Genomic DNA, 15,870 nt, shown 5'->3' with positions numbered 1-15,870 from the left:
TGTGTCAGACAGATACACACACACATAGCGGTCAAACTTATAACACCCCTTTTTTTAGTTCGGGGGTTAAAAAGGATTTTTTTGCAAATTGAGATATTTACGGAGTTAGTTTAACTTATCATTTTTTATGTCTAATTATTTTTGCTTCATCCATATAAAATTTATTTTTACAAAATCATTGTCTATTGTTGAAGATTTATATAATTTTAAGCATTAGAAGGCATGTGAATGCTCAGCTTTTGGCTGAATGGGTAGATTAAATAAAAAACATGGTTTTATTTGAGAACTCAATCTTTTATTTTATCATTTTTCACTACCAGCTGATAATTGATATTGTTTCTTTTCGAGTATAATGACAGCTTGTCGTTTTAATTTATTACTAACTAAAAATGATAAAATCACGCTAATCATCATAAACGCACACAACATGACATGATACAAAAATTCACCATAATATTCAATAATATCACCAAATAAAACAATGCCCAATACACCAGTGAATGTAGAAAATGCAGACATTAAACCAGCAGTATTTGCTTCTGGTTCGGGATATGTTAATTCAACAGCATATTCGTATGCCACACTTATAAATGTTGTTATAAATAACCTGAAGTAAAAAAAATAGAATCAATTACTTTTAGAATAATTTAAAATTATCAAAATCATCCGCTGAGATATCATATTATACAGGATGTGTACTTAAGCTGACTACATGTGGAAAACTTTTTAAATGATATTTAAATACTAACATTCGGCTGATCATTCTTGACATCGATTGTACAGGATGCACTAATTGAAAAAAATCGACAGGAATGTTAATCGTGTTTTATTTTTAACCCCCGAACCAAAAAAGGGGTGTTATAAGTTTGACCACTATGTCTGCCTGTCTGTGGTATCGTAGCTCCTAAACGGATGAAACGATTTGGATTTTTTTGTTTCGTTTGAAAGGTAATTTAACGGGAAGTGTTTTTAGCTATGTTTCAAGTGTGAGTTTAGGGTTCAGTTTCGTATCCGGAACAACTAAAAAATAGACGTTGATACTCAAAATCGGTTCAGTTTGGAGAAGGCTCTAAACAAAAGATTAATTTAATGAAGACTGTTTTTAGACGTTTCAAGTGCGAGTTTAGAATTCCAAACTCGAAAAATTTATCGGGGGTTTTTTAAATTTTGTAAATTTCACATGTTTGTAAACAATGGTTTAGTAAAAATGGTAGGAGAGTTATAAGACATTTTTGGGTAAATGTTTGAGGTATTCTGAAAATTCATCAGATACCTCTCCCATAATATCCTAATACAAAAATGCAGACCTGTAGGGTAGCGGTATCTTAGAACTCCTATATTAGCAAACATATAAAATTTTTTGTTGCCAAAAATATTTTTGCGGCAACTTGTATTTTTTTTTTAAATACAAAATTGATAGCTCTCTAAAAAGTCATTGGACAAGTGAAATTAAATAATGATTTAATATTCAATAAAATGAGTAAAAAACAATCAAATCGGAAGTGTTGTGTTAGTAATTGTGAAAACACACCCAGTAACAATCCAGAATTGCAATTTTACCGTTTTCCTGGGTATTCTCATGAATTGGAGAAAAAAAAGTGGGTTATAGCAGTACATAAGGGTAAGTAAGTTAATTTTTACGTCTGTAATCATGGACACTGTACAAGGACACTCAACTCCATGTAAGCAAATATCTGTCTAAAAAATATGGTAGTAGTATACCTTTTGCATCGTGATAGAGAAAAGAGAGTAAGGCGCGAATTTAATTTTAAAATATAACGCATTTATGTAGTATTTCGTTCGTATGTTCGCATCTGTTCGTATTTATTTCGTGCAATGCACTTCGCTAAAATTTATCCTATTTCGTTGACAAATTTTGTCAATTCTCTCGTTTGAGTTGATTATCTTTGTATAGTGTCCATGTCTATAATCATTATTAAGTTTATGTAAAGTATATACAGGGTGTCCCGTAAGTACCCCAAGCTTTTGCATCAGGTAGAAAATAAAATTCTATGACGAAAAGTCCTCTTCCATTTTTTTACCGATGCACGATGCACAATCAGAAGCTTTGTACTTATGGGGGACACCCTGTACAAATTAATAATATAATTATTATAATAATAATAACCACTGTTTAAAAAATTAAACAGGAGATGGCGTTTTACTTTACTAGCGTATACGATTTTGATTTAGTGATAAGATGCGATTTATCCAGCTTAGCACATTTCGTTAAAATAGATTATCGAGTTTATTATATGTTATTGTTGGATTTATGCTTTCATGGCTATTGGATTCATTGCTCATGCTTTAAAAAATAGGAAGTTAAAATAAATATAAATTGTATTATTACAAAAATATTATTTATTATTTCATTTTTTTATTTTCTCATTTAACATTTGTTCACTAACAGCTGTTAATTCATATGCTTTTTTTTCCGTTATAGCGACAGCTTGTCTTTTTAATTTATTGCTGACCATTAGTGTTAAAATCACACTAAGCGATATAAAGGCACATAAACCGACATGATACCAAAATTCACCATAATATTCGATAATTGCGCCAAATATAAGAATACCCAAAACACCAGTGGTTTGAGAACACGACACCATTAAACCAACAGCGTTTGCTTCTGCCTCAGGGTAAGTTAATTCAACGGCAAACTCGAATGCCACACTTATAAATGTTGTTATAAATAATCTGAAGTTAAAAATTTAATTAGTTACTTTTAGAATAATTAAAAATTATTACAATCATCCCACCGATTGATTTGATTATTGTTTAGAAGAATTATTATATTTATTTGGTATTAATCATAGGAAATACAATTTATATTTATTGCCTATACCCAGAAGATATTTAAATAACTTAGACCATTAAGTTTCATAGACTGAAGGATTTTAAGCGTGGCCACATCTGAGGTAATTGCTAAGGTCAAATCCATCATGCCGGCGGTGTAGAAATGTCAAAACAAAGTATTGTTGCCATACTTGTCATTGTAGATTCGTAAGAAAAATGTAAAGTGATACGTGATAAGTATTTTCTTAAATCAAAAAGCAAAAAAGTTCAATTAAATCACGATGTTTTATGTCAACATTTTGTGAAATGAAAATTTAACATTCGATATAAGTTTTCTTGATAAAATGTCCCTATATTCTTTTGATAAATGTATTTTTTTTAATAAATGTCCCTAACTGACCCAAGCAATTACCTCAGATGTTGGCACACCTCTCACTGTAGGGAAAGATAGGCGATGCCCAGTCTATGTGCTTAATGGTCTAATAATTATAGCCTACTGTTTATATACACTATACAGTATATCCCAGAAGTGCTTGGTCACCCTTTAATAAGGTCTTTCTTTTAAGGCAAGTCAGAAATAGAAATATGTTTCCCACAAAAGTTGTCTCAGATCTCATGTTCAAACATGAGATCTGAGATATTCTTAACTTTTGCTCCCTAGATGTGTTATTTATATCATTTGAAGTTGTACAAGTTTCATCAAAATTGGTTCAATAGTTTCACTTTTTTAATTTTTGTGAGCGAACAAACTAATATTTTACAGGTTTATTAATTTACAAAAATCTTAAATCTTAGTCAGGGCTACTAAATCGATCATGAGCGAGTTCATATTTTGGCTCGCACTTAGCCGATTATTGGATAGGCTGTGATCATAACCATTTTTGAGCGCTGAATCCACGCCTGAATTAGAGTCTACTCAAGAACATTTATATTAAAGGACGTAAAACTAGAGTGGGAGGGTAGCAGGAGAAAAGGTGCCTATCTAGAAGAGTCGAACGTTGCATACTTAGTACTGCGCATTCAGCTGCCTTATGTTTTCAATCAATTGATTTCAAAAGCTTTCAATCATTAAGACAGCCTGATGCGCAGTACAAAGTACGCAACAACCGATGACTAGACCCAGCTCAGATAAGCGCCTTAAATTCAGCCACGGACGCTTATAGCTTGGCATAGGAAGTTATATTTTTTTTTGAAACTACTATTTATTCAATAGTTGTGCCAAATAGGCAGTATAAGAAGATACAAAGTGAGTTGTGTGACTTTAAATCAGTGTTATATTGGGTTTATACTGCAGAAAAAGTGCATTATCAAATATCGTCTTCTCTTTCTGTGAATTTGGCACCCCCCATACATTATCTATCTCTTACTAACTACAGAAAAAATATATAACGGTTTCTAAATTAACAGAACATGCGGTCGCTTTTTTTTGCCGTAAAAGCCCACTGTTTTTGTTCTTAGAATACGCGATTTTCGTATATCCAACGTAAAAGATTTCTATTCAAATGGGTTTATTGGGTTATTCGTATTGAAAAAAACTAACCCATCAAAACCAAGTTTTTATTATACTCCCTTTCTTTGTTAATTTTTTTTAATTTTATCACCACGAGTCACCACAAATCTGCCTGCAAAATTTCAACTTGATTGGATCACGGGAAAAGGTACGAACCCACGTGAAACTCAAGTGGAGTGGGTAGCAGGAAAAATGCGCCAATTTGAGCGAGGTCTCTCTGTACTGTGCATCAGACTGTCTTTTGTTTTCAATCAATTGAAAATGATTGAAAACAATTTCAATTGTTTTAATTGTGTAAACATCGCTTTTTCTCTGGTTCGAGAAAAAGATCTGATTCGCAGTACAAATTACGAAACTTCCGGTGATTAGATCCCGCCCAGATAGGCGCCGTAAATTAAGTCACGAATGCTTATAGCTCGGCATAGGAATTTCACGTTCTTGTTATATGGGTTCGTGGGAAAAGGGATAAAAATTGATCCCATTTTTTTTTTTCGGCAGTCAAACAGACGAGCAGACACTACGAGTTAAAAGAAAGGGAGTAAAAATATTGATGAAAATATACAAAAATGTATTTATTATTAAAAAAAAAAAGAAACTTTATTACTCATGTTTTTATTTTATTATTTAACATTTTTTCACTAACAGCTGTTAATTCATATAATTTTGTTTCTGTTACAGCGACAGCTTGTCTTTTTAATTTATTACTGACTAAAAATGTTAAAATCACACTAACTGACATAAACGCACACAAACTCACATTGTACCATAATTCACCGTATTTTTCGATAATGTCACCAAATATTATAATACCCAATACACCAGTGGTTTGAGAACAAGTTTGCAGTAAACCAACAACATTAACTTCTGCTTCAGGGTATGTTAATTCAACGGCAAACTCGAATGCCACACTTATAAATGTTGTTATAAATAATCTGAAGTGAAAATTTAATAAAGTAATTTTAGAATAATTACAAATTATCACCATCGCAAAACAACATCGAAAAAAACGATATTGTAATAATAAAGAATATATTTTTGGCTGATTTCATCATAAACTTTGAGTCTACATTTAATGTAGACTCAAGAAACCTAGAAATAATCTCTGGAATATACAGCTTAATTTTGTTTCAGTTTATGATATAATGGCTCATTTAACCGAAAAAACTATTTTTATGACTTGACAAATGATACCCTAATTCTTTCTAAATAAACCTTAGATAACTTACCCTAAAAATGCACTGGCTGCAAAAACTAATGTATATGATTTTGTCCTCAAAGAAATCATGAAAAGAATCAATCCAATCGTACTCATTATGATAACTATAATTGCTGTTATTCTGAAATAAAAAAATATTACATGATTTTTTTTTTTTAAATTACAAGACAAGATTTTAATTTATTGATTTTTTAATCCATATTGGTCAATTATAGCACCAAAATTTTAAATTGGTTAACATTCGACTTAAATAATGTTTACAGTAATATAGGCTTTTGTCCACTAAGAATAAATCGATTGGATAAAAGTTTTTAAAGATTAATCATGATATGTAGATAACAAAACACACAAAATTATTTTTTATAAAAAATAAGAATTATTTTATTATGATTTTTATAATATAATTTTAGTTAAATTAGAAGTTCAGTTACAGTGGCAGCAAATAACAATTAGTAAGTATTACGCTACGCCATGCCAAACGCTATGTAAACATTATTACATTTTAATAGAATGAAGCAGGTTATTTTATTACAACTGCTTAAACGTACATACACAAAAATGATTATATGCCAAGCCGTGATGTCATTCAAGACGTCATGGTACTCTATATTGTTTTCGAAGTAAATTTGAATTGGTTTTTGAAAATGTAAAATACATAATGCAATAAAAAGGAAATTTCTACTAATTGACTTACGAACTAAAGTTTTGAAGGATATAAAATAGATTCTATTGGTCCAAGAGGCGAGTAGTTGTATTTTACACATGCACGCCTCCCAGTGTGGCTACGATTTACATTTACATTTGCAAAAATTCCAGGGTAAATTTGTTAGAAAATATTATTAAATTTTAAACGGTGGCTTTTTTGTGACCTTTGACACCGAGTAAATTTTTTCCCAGGTATCGGATCGATGAGGACTTTTATATTTCATTTATGATGGTGTTTGGAACAATCCTACCAACTTTGATCTGGGTGTGAATTTTTCTACCTTTGGATGTTTAATTTGTTTATTTTATGGTAATTTGTGTGTTATATGGTACCGGCTAAATGTAAATCGTAGCCACACTGGGAGGCGTGCATGTGTAAAATACAATTACTCGACCGCTTAGAATCGTTTTGGTATCTCTGCTATCGAATGAATTTTAAGGGTCCTCGAACATGTCTACAAAACTCGAACAAGTTTACAAAGATGTTATTTATATAATATTTTTAATATTCATCAAACGACTCCATTAGATAAAGTATTTAAAATGCCAAAATGAGTACATTTTGTTTCAGTATTTTAAAAATATGTTTAAATCGATAATTGAAGTTGCCGAAAATTTATCTTTGTTTATATTCAAATATTTATTTAGTTTTTTTTTCTATCATTTATTTACATTATTAAATAATGATTTTATATCATAAATATCACGAAGTAGGCACGGGTACATCGTATATTAACAGATACAGAAAAGGTTTTCCATTAAGATTGTCCAAAAATTAAAGAAAATATTTAATATAAACTAATATTGAGTACATTAAGAACCATAATTTCGAAAATGTAAATACGCTAAACTTTTTTGCTAAAATTTGAGCATAGTTTAGCGTAATTACATTTTCAAAATTATAGTCCTTAGTCCTCCAGAGACTCGCAACGAATCATTCGTAATGATATCGTGAATCTTCGGAAAACAAAGGAATTGTCAGAATACGTTAAAAGATAGAATACTATTTGTACATACTTGTACTTTTTCGTTTTATCCAAAATATATCCTATTATTGATGAACCCACCATTCCAGCAATCGTAACTACTAAACCAACTTGTCCTGCAAAAACTTGACCACCCTAAAAAAATTTAATAATGAACAGAAGTAATTAAATTAATTGCATTTAGTGTATTTGCCATTATGTAGTGTCACTTGCAAGTAGAGCTGTAATAAACCGTATGTACCGAATACTGAGTAACGGAACGCCTTCTAGTATTGAGTATTGGAACGTTACTCACGAATTTATCTCGTTACTCAAATTTTTTGTTTAGAATAAATATACTTTGACTTATACAGTTGAACTATATCTGACATAAAATCTTACCAAAAGAAATTTCATTAGGTAATATATAGGGTAGGCCATTTTGATCTATACACCTAAATATCTCGTTTTGGATATCCTCCTCCCCCCTAATTTACCTCTAGATTCGTGCATTTTTATTGGCAAATACCCTATTGCATTAAAATTGATGTCTTACCGCGAAATATACCAATATAACTTGATTTAGAAACGTACAAAATGAATTAAACACACCCAATGTTACTCCAAAAACCGCTAATAAAGTTAAAAACGATTTTTGTTTTAATAAACGTTTAAATGATTTAACTGTTTCCATCACTGAATTATCCGATGCAGCTTTTCCCTCTCGGATTAAGGCTTGAGCTTTGCTTGGCGGGTATTCGGGTTGTTTTTGACAAACTATAAAAAATAATGCTAAAATTAATTTCATACTTTAAGAGATTTTATGGTTTTTTATTGAATTTTTTTCGGTGGAAGCTCGAAAAAAAAGAAAGCTTCGAAAAGATTTTTTGCTAGCAATGAAAGCAATTGAAAGGGATATTTTTGGGTATGATTGCAGTAAAAAGTATATATCGCGAAGGATAAAAAAAAGTAGCAAAGAAAATAAATTTTTAACTTACATATAATTGTTAAAACCAATACAACGGTTGTAATTATCGCATTTAACATGAAAAAGCGATAAAAATCTTTTCCAATTGAATCTAATTCTTCATGATTTCGGATCATTAACGGTGGTAAAATAAATCCTAATGCCATACCCAATTGTTGTCCAAACACACCTAATGCACAAGCCGTGCTAACTTCATTCGCACCAAACCAAACGGCTGCAAAACTTGATGGCGTACTAATTATAACGAGTTGTGTACAACTCAATACAAATTGTCCCATGAATCCAATATAAAATTTATCTGGATCCGCTGATAATACTTTGAACCAACAACCTATACAATTTCCTAACGATGCCGTAACCAATGTCGCACGCATACCCTACAAAAATTACGCCAAAACGTTCTCATTGTATATTTTGTTAAGTATATTGATAGGGGAAAAATTATTCATGTTCCATACATGTAATTATTCTTTTACAAAATTGTTTAAATACACTCCTACATGTCTCGAGAATGATTTCTTGTACCGTTTCCCTTATTATCTGTTCAAAAAGGTCTACATTTCTAAACAACCATTAATATTTCTATCGAACCGAACGTTTTCAATTTATGAACACCTGTACATTCCTGTACATTCAATGTCAAAAATGAATAGTTGAATGTTAACATATTTCAAAAGCAGAGATTTGTATAAAGAATAACTTTTTATTGTAAACCTTATAATAAACAAGTGAAAACAAACAATTGGCTGAGTTAATTGTTGAAATACCATGCATAGACAGTGTTGATTACTCACTCTATCACATTACACAAACATACATGTCACACATATATAACTGTTATACCCATATAATACATACTATACATTTAACGCCTAATTTGCGTTAATTGTTACCCTCACGAGTAAACAGTGATGTTTACGAAAAAATTAAAGTTGATTATTTTTTTATAAGGAATATTTTTTACATTTAAACTTTTGTTCTATCTCTAACGGTTTACAAAAAGGGTCCTACGGATCCAAGAACCAATTGACCTATGTTGCTCATTTACGAACTCGACCAAAATTTTTACGTCCTGACTGCGCTGTAAAAATTTCAGCTTGATATTTTCGTTTTTGAGTTATCGTGTAGACAGACAGACGGACAGACAACCGAAAATGGACTAATTAGGTAATTTTATAAACACTTATACCAAAATTTTGTTCATAGCATCAATATTTGTAAGCGTTACAAACTTGGGACTAAACTTAGTATACCTTGCATATTACATATATGCATGGTATAAAAAGTTTTCCATGTGTAGTCAACTTAAGTAGACACACTGTATAGGCCATCCGCATTACTAATAGTTCAATTAATTGCCTATATAAGTAAAAATTTATATTTTAATTGTTTGCCTGTAATAATATACGTAAATGTAAATAGGAATCAATTCCTCCTAGGAATCAATCCATACTGTTACGTTATCCTAAACACTGCATAAATTGATTTATTCAACTTAAAATAACAAATGTTTACTATTTATATTCAAGTAACTTCTAAATGATTAAATTGAAGTATGCAAAAGAAATGAAACATTTGCATCTCGATATCTTCACAAATTATGAGCTTTGTACCTTCAATATCTGTTTGCTAGAATAGCAACACGAGCAGTTATAAAAACGAACATTTATTGGCATTACATAATGCTAAATAGATCTGTAACATGCGTTGACATTGACATCCTGGAAAGCACGTTGAAAATCTGATATATTTAAACGAGCAATTCTTGCATATATCAACAATCTCGGAAATGACTCCAAAGATTTTCTTGAAAATTATCATACAGGGGGTTTCGAGACCGAAAAATCGATCTAGCTAGGTTTCATTTTTAAAAAACGTCGTTTTATCCGTGTTTTCTGGTAAAACTGAAACATCAACTGCAAAATATGACTTTTCCTGACATCTATTGGCGAGTATATACATTGTACGTGGTTCGCTTCGCATGTATTGTTTAGTGTGAAGTCCGTGTTATTTTGTCAGTTTTAGTTGATAGAAGCTGTTGTGATATATACGTATATAGTAGTTAACGAAATTAAGTAGATTACCGGAACATTCAAATTGGTATTTGGGTGGAGAAATTTTAAACGGTTCTTATATTAGTGATAAAATTTGTCATACAGATATTGTGTGTTAAATTTGACGCTTGTGTTTCCGAAATCAAGACACTAGTACAGATTACAGACACTTATTAAGACAGGAAACCTATTATTTAAGCTAATATGTAATTACTTTAATTATTCTTTAAAAAAAACGAACAGGTGTGTGTTGATATTTAAAATTTTAATACCTACAATCAAAAAACTAACTGGAGAAAAATTTCATTCAAAGATATTGGATGTATAATGATAAGTTTTGAACTTATTTAAAAAATAAGAAAAATAATTGCACGGACAAAATTAAATTTATCACAGAAATTCATTACATTAAAAAAATAAAATTTTATGGACAGTCTCATTATGGATTAATTTAGATAACTTACATATTTATCCATAAAATAAGATGCTGGCAATACCAACGGTAAATACGTAATCAAATAAATCAACGAAGTATAATCGACCATTCGTGAAGTGATACCATAATAACGCATCGTAATATTCGTAATAATCGAATACTGTACCCATTGTATACCATTTAACGCTGTAATAATTATAAATAACGCTAATAAAAACCAACGTTTTTGATAAACTTTTATCACATATTCTTGTTCACATTTTCTATGAATATTATTTTGTGATTTTACAATTAAAACACTACATGTATTATTTATATCAGTTAATTTTTCCGTTTCACTATTAATCGTATCATTTTTTTCTAAATCGTATTTCTCCGAATCCATGTGTGGTATTGCATTTGTATCCTTTATCATGTTTGGTGTTTAATTTAATTATAATAAATTTTTAAAATAATAGAATTAATTTAAATAGTTATCTTGTATTTATAAACAATTAAGAGAAGGACAATAAATTTAATAATATCATAAGTAAATAAGAAGTAATCTCTGTATTTATTATAAATTAAGACAAGATAATGTTTCAGAGATTTATAATTTTAGTTTATTTTTTCTACAGGATGGAATTGTTAAAATTAATAATAAACCGTGATTCGCATCTTTATCCCTGCAAATTAAATTACTTTGTAATCAGTTTTGATTGCCCCCTTGTAAATTCCGAATTAATTATGAATGCAAGTATTAATACAAACGTGTAAGAACAATTGCCTATTGAAATAAAACATATTGTGTTAAAAAAAATTAAAAAAAAAAAATACTTTTTTAAGCACAAGCTTTTATTGTATTACTTAATAATAATAAACTTTATTGATATGCCAATTGGCTAATCAAAGTAATACATAGTTAACATTATATAACTTATACACAAAAAATCAGAATAAAACTGAAAGATAACATATTACAAAAATAAACATCATGAAAAATATAAATTTTAAACCAAATGTCCAATCAGAAATAAATGAATAAAATAAAATAAAATATGGTCACAAGTACAACAGGCAAACTGAAATTCAAAGATATTGTGAGCGCTTGTCCAAGATGAAACGCAAATATTTATACACTGCTTTAAGATCTACAATATTCTTAGCGTCCAAAATCAATTACGTATTAATCAATTCGCGACTTTAAAGATCGTCTCTTTCATTCCCTACTGTCCCATAGCACTCCTCTATAAGATGTTCAATTGTTTCAATTCCGTTACACAGAACACAAACCCTATCCCCGCTTCGGTTTTTCTTATTTTCCCAAGCAAACCTGTTCATTCTGAAAATAGCAATAGTTCTTCTTACATCTCTGTCTGTTAAATTTACATACATTGCTCCACCCTCATAGTGATCCAATTTTGAATACAAATCCAATGAAACCTTATTCCTCACATCCAATAGCATTTCTTTCAGGAATTGTATTACTTATGTACTACTTATAATAGTCATAATATGAGTCACTCATATTATGACTATCCGTAAAAGCTTGAGGCGCTCAATATACCTTTTAATTTTAAAAAGTGATTACCTTTTGTTTCGGACAAAATTTTAGCTCAATCGGTTGGCGATAACTGCTTCAAAATGGATTTGCAAGATCTCATCCGGACAAACGTACATATGTATATACATAGTAAGTAAAATAAAAGCTTGTAACTTGTAATAATGAATAGTAGGTAGTTAATCATTTACTTCCACCACGACTTTGACGTCTACTGCTTGAATGTGTTGTAATTCCGAATATTCTTCGAAGAAAGGCATTTATCTAGCCTCAACCGAATTTCCACGCTGGTCCGTCTGTTTTCCGAGTCGGTGGTACGTAAGTCTGTCGAATGTCCTGGTCAAGCAGGCTCCGTCCCTGCACCGTAGCGATGTGGAACCTACTAAAAGAAAGAAAAAAAATTGAAAAATAAACTTCAAGGGCTGTTACTTGAAGACAGTCTGATGCGATCTCAATGTACGAAGGGTGCCTTTAATGACAGCCTTCTGCATAGAAGAGATAAGTTGACGAAGATGAGACCTGCAGACCGGAATTTGAGAAAGATTCGTCTCGAGAGTGGGACGAATTCCGCCTAGGCAACCGATAATGAGGACAACCATTTTGACTTTGTAGCCAGGGTGTAGTTGTCGTAGTTCTTGTAAGAGATCAAGATATTTAGTCCGTTTTTGCTCCTCCATCGTGACTATGTTCGTTTCTGCAGGCGCAGAGAACTTGATGACGTACATAGTCTTAGATGAGATATCCTGGAGCACTATATCAGGCTTAGTAGCAGAGAGCTGCCTGGTAGTTGGGAACGAGAAATTCCAGAAGATAATGCATTTTTCGTTCTTGACGACGGAGCCGATCTCGCCTGGAGCATATGGTAGGACTGGCGTAGGGTCCACTTCATACTTGTGTCTCAAGAAGTAGTACAGCACGCGGAGGGCAGCGTTATGGCGATGTATGTAGGTGTTCGTGGCATAAGAAGGACATGCCGAGATGAGGTGCATCAGCGTCTCCGGCTGAGATTTGCACGCTCTGCACATAGTGGTGGAGACTGCTTTCTTATATACATACTTTTGGTAAGTTAGCGTCGCTATCACACCATCTTGGGCAGCGATGATAAAGCCTTCTGTTTCGGACTTGAGTCCAGCTGATCGGAGAAAAGAGAACGTAAGATCAACGGAAAGACTACAGGTGTCTAGATGACGGTAGAACATTCCCTGATGATCACGATTCCGATGATCTTCGAAGAGGGAGCGTATTTCAGCTCGTTTCACAGCTGAACGAAGTCGAGATTTGGAGAGAAGGACCACGTTATCATCAAGATCACGATTAGACGGATCAAAAGCAAGGCTCAATTTAGACGTTGCATGTTGTGCTGCAGAGAACAAGAATGCTCCTTTACCCTGTAACTCGTGATCGCGCACGAGTTCCATAAGAGGGTCAGAACTACCCTATCATGTAGACATTCAACATTATTATTATTATTATTATTATTTTTTTTTTTTTTTGGTAAATCGAATGTTGTTTAACAGCGCCATATTTTTCAGTTTTTAAACCTGGCTAGATCGATTTTTCGCTTCAAAAACCAACAAGAATTGCTCGTTGAAATATATAAGATACTTTTATAAGGCCTACAAGTGCCAACACCGACAAAGTCGTCTAGATTCCTACACATCTTTTTGTGGAATTATGTCAACTGTTTTAAAATCATTAATTAAAATATTTCGCCATCTCCCAGTCTATTAATGAGTTAACAAAAAAATTCGTAAGTTTATTGTTTGGCCTATTGATTTTTCCATGTATGCAAAAAAATTTTTAAATCGATAATGAATTGATAAATAACAGATATTCCTTAAGATAAATGTATAAAAAAGGTGTTCATGAAAAGATTCTCTGTACTCTATTAATAAGCTTTTTAAATTTTAGCCACACAGTAACTTTTGTTTACTGTTCAGTTAATTCATATTTATTCCATTGTTTTAAATGTGTAGAAAAGTGATTGGCTCATTAAAAGATTGACAACACATTTGCTTGTGTAATAATTAAATCAAATAAAAAATTTTTTATTAAAGGACTAAAAATCATCATTAAGTTTCAAGGATCGAATATAACAACCTTCGCGTGTCTATTGTTTTCCATAAATAGTTTCGCTTTCAAATAAAAAGACTGCCAAAAACCTATAACTAAAGTATATACAAGGTGGGCCATTTTAATCTATACACCTAAATATTTCGTTTTGTAGTTAACCAATCAAAAAATAATTTAAATAAAATTGCAGAGTTTGATAGGGGGGGGGGGGGGGGAGAGGATCATGTTCTGACATCAGATTGGACCTAGTTCTTCGGGTTTCTTTAACAGCCAATTTAGATCCTATGCGGTAAGATATAGAATAACACTTTAAATTAGAAAATTGATCCACATAAAAAACTAACAATTTTTGTTCAAAACATTTTTTCGAAAAACGTTAGCTTTTGGAGGAAATACGTCTTAAAAATATGTCATTATTGCATGCAATAAATTTTTTTCTTATCATTTTACCGTATGAGTATTACCTTTTCTCTTCGTAGGAAATGTCTTACATAATTGTATTCCAGCATCTTCCATTCAGTTTTTTTTATAAATTTGATTATATTGTCTCTTCCAAATAGGGGGGGGGGAGGGGTAATAAGGTATTTCTCGAATAAAACTTTTAAGAAATATGTATCACTGACAATTCTTTATTATTTTTTTTTTTAGCAAAATGAGAATATAACTTATTTATTGAGAATATATCTCTGCGTCACAAAATGTGCACAGGTTTTACCATTCTAATTTATTACTGTAAGATATGTTACAGCTATATCACTTAGAATGGTAAAACCTGTGCACTTTTTTGACGCAGAGTATACCTACCATACGTATAATAAATAAATAAAATTTTGGCAGCGTTCATAAAACTTGATTTCGGAAAAGCGACAAAGTTTTTTTTTTTTTAATTTTCAACTTTTTCTGTAAAATATTTATTTAACCATCTGGTACTCATTCTTAGCTAGCACAACGCTGCCTATTGACAACCATCAATAGGCATCCGGGAGTTCCGTTCGCGAACTGTAAGCTGCTCATCAAAGGGAATATCTTAAAATCGGCCAATCTAAGATGAAGGGAGGAATGTACTTGTGGTACTAAAAAATAGATATGGTCTGAATACAGTCGTAGGCGCTTCGGCGATCTTATATCGCTTCCAAGGGCCTCTATTAGCAAAGTTCTTGCGGCTGTTACAGGACACTGGCTGGGCGGACAGGACACTGGCTGGGCGGCAGGCATGCTGAACGCCTAGGCCTGACGGTGTATCGTGATTATTGCAGGATCTGTCACAGAGGGTAGGAAGAGGAGACAATGTCTCATCTTTTCTGTTACTGCCCAGCTCTTGCCATGAGGAAATGGAATATTGTATGCCAGTCTCTCTTTAACGACCTCTCCGACCTAAAGTCCAATAACGTCAAATCATTCCTGCTGTTTTTAAACAGCTCCAAATGGTTCATGAAGTAGTGGCCGGGGATGGGATAAAACTCATTATCGGTATCACAAAGCACCCTATAGTCTATGTGTGTTCCACCCCGGAACAGCTACGCCAACCTAACCAAACCTATGATCAAACCTATCATTTTCTCTATCCTATTATTTTGTTCTGTACAA

General features: G+C 31.8%; 1 protein-coding gene across 1 annotated transcript; it reads right to left on the bottom strand.

The window, feature by feature from the left end:
* Positions 1–273: 273 nt before the first annotated feature.
* On the bottom strand, positions 274–11,083 carry LOC123291895 (uncharacterized MFS-type transporter C09D4.1-like). Its single transcript, XM_044872341.1, has 6 exons — positions 10,699–11,083; positions 8,191–8,557; positions 7,749–7,969; positions 7,245–7,348; positions 5,533–5,643; positions 274–607 (listed from the first exon to the last, which is right to left on the bottom strand). The coding sequence occupies exons 1-6, from the start codon at positions 11,053–11,055 to the stop codon at positions 304–306; spliced, it is 1,464 nt and encodes a 487-aa protein (XP_044728276.1). The 5' UTR covers positions 11,056–11,083; the 3' UTR covers positions 274–303.
* Between the last annotated feature and the right edge of the window lie 4,787 nt (positions 11,084–15,870).

The sequence above is a fragment of the Chrysoperla carnea genome, chromosome 2, assembly GCF_905475395.1.
Source record: "Chrysoperla carnea chromosome 2, inChrCarn1.1, whole genome shotgun sequence".
In the NCBI taxonomy this organism is placed as follows: domain Eukaryota; kingdom Metazoa; phylum Arthropoda; class Insecta; order Neuroptera; family Chrysopidae; genus Chrysoperla; species Chrysoperla carnea.
This window is presented reverse-complemented; position numbering and strand designations above follow the sequence as displayed.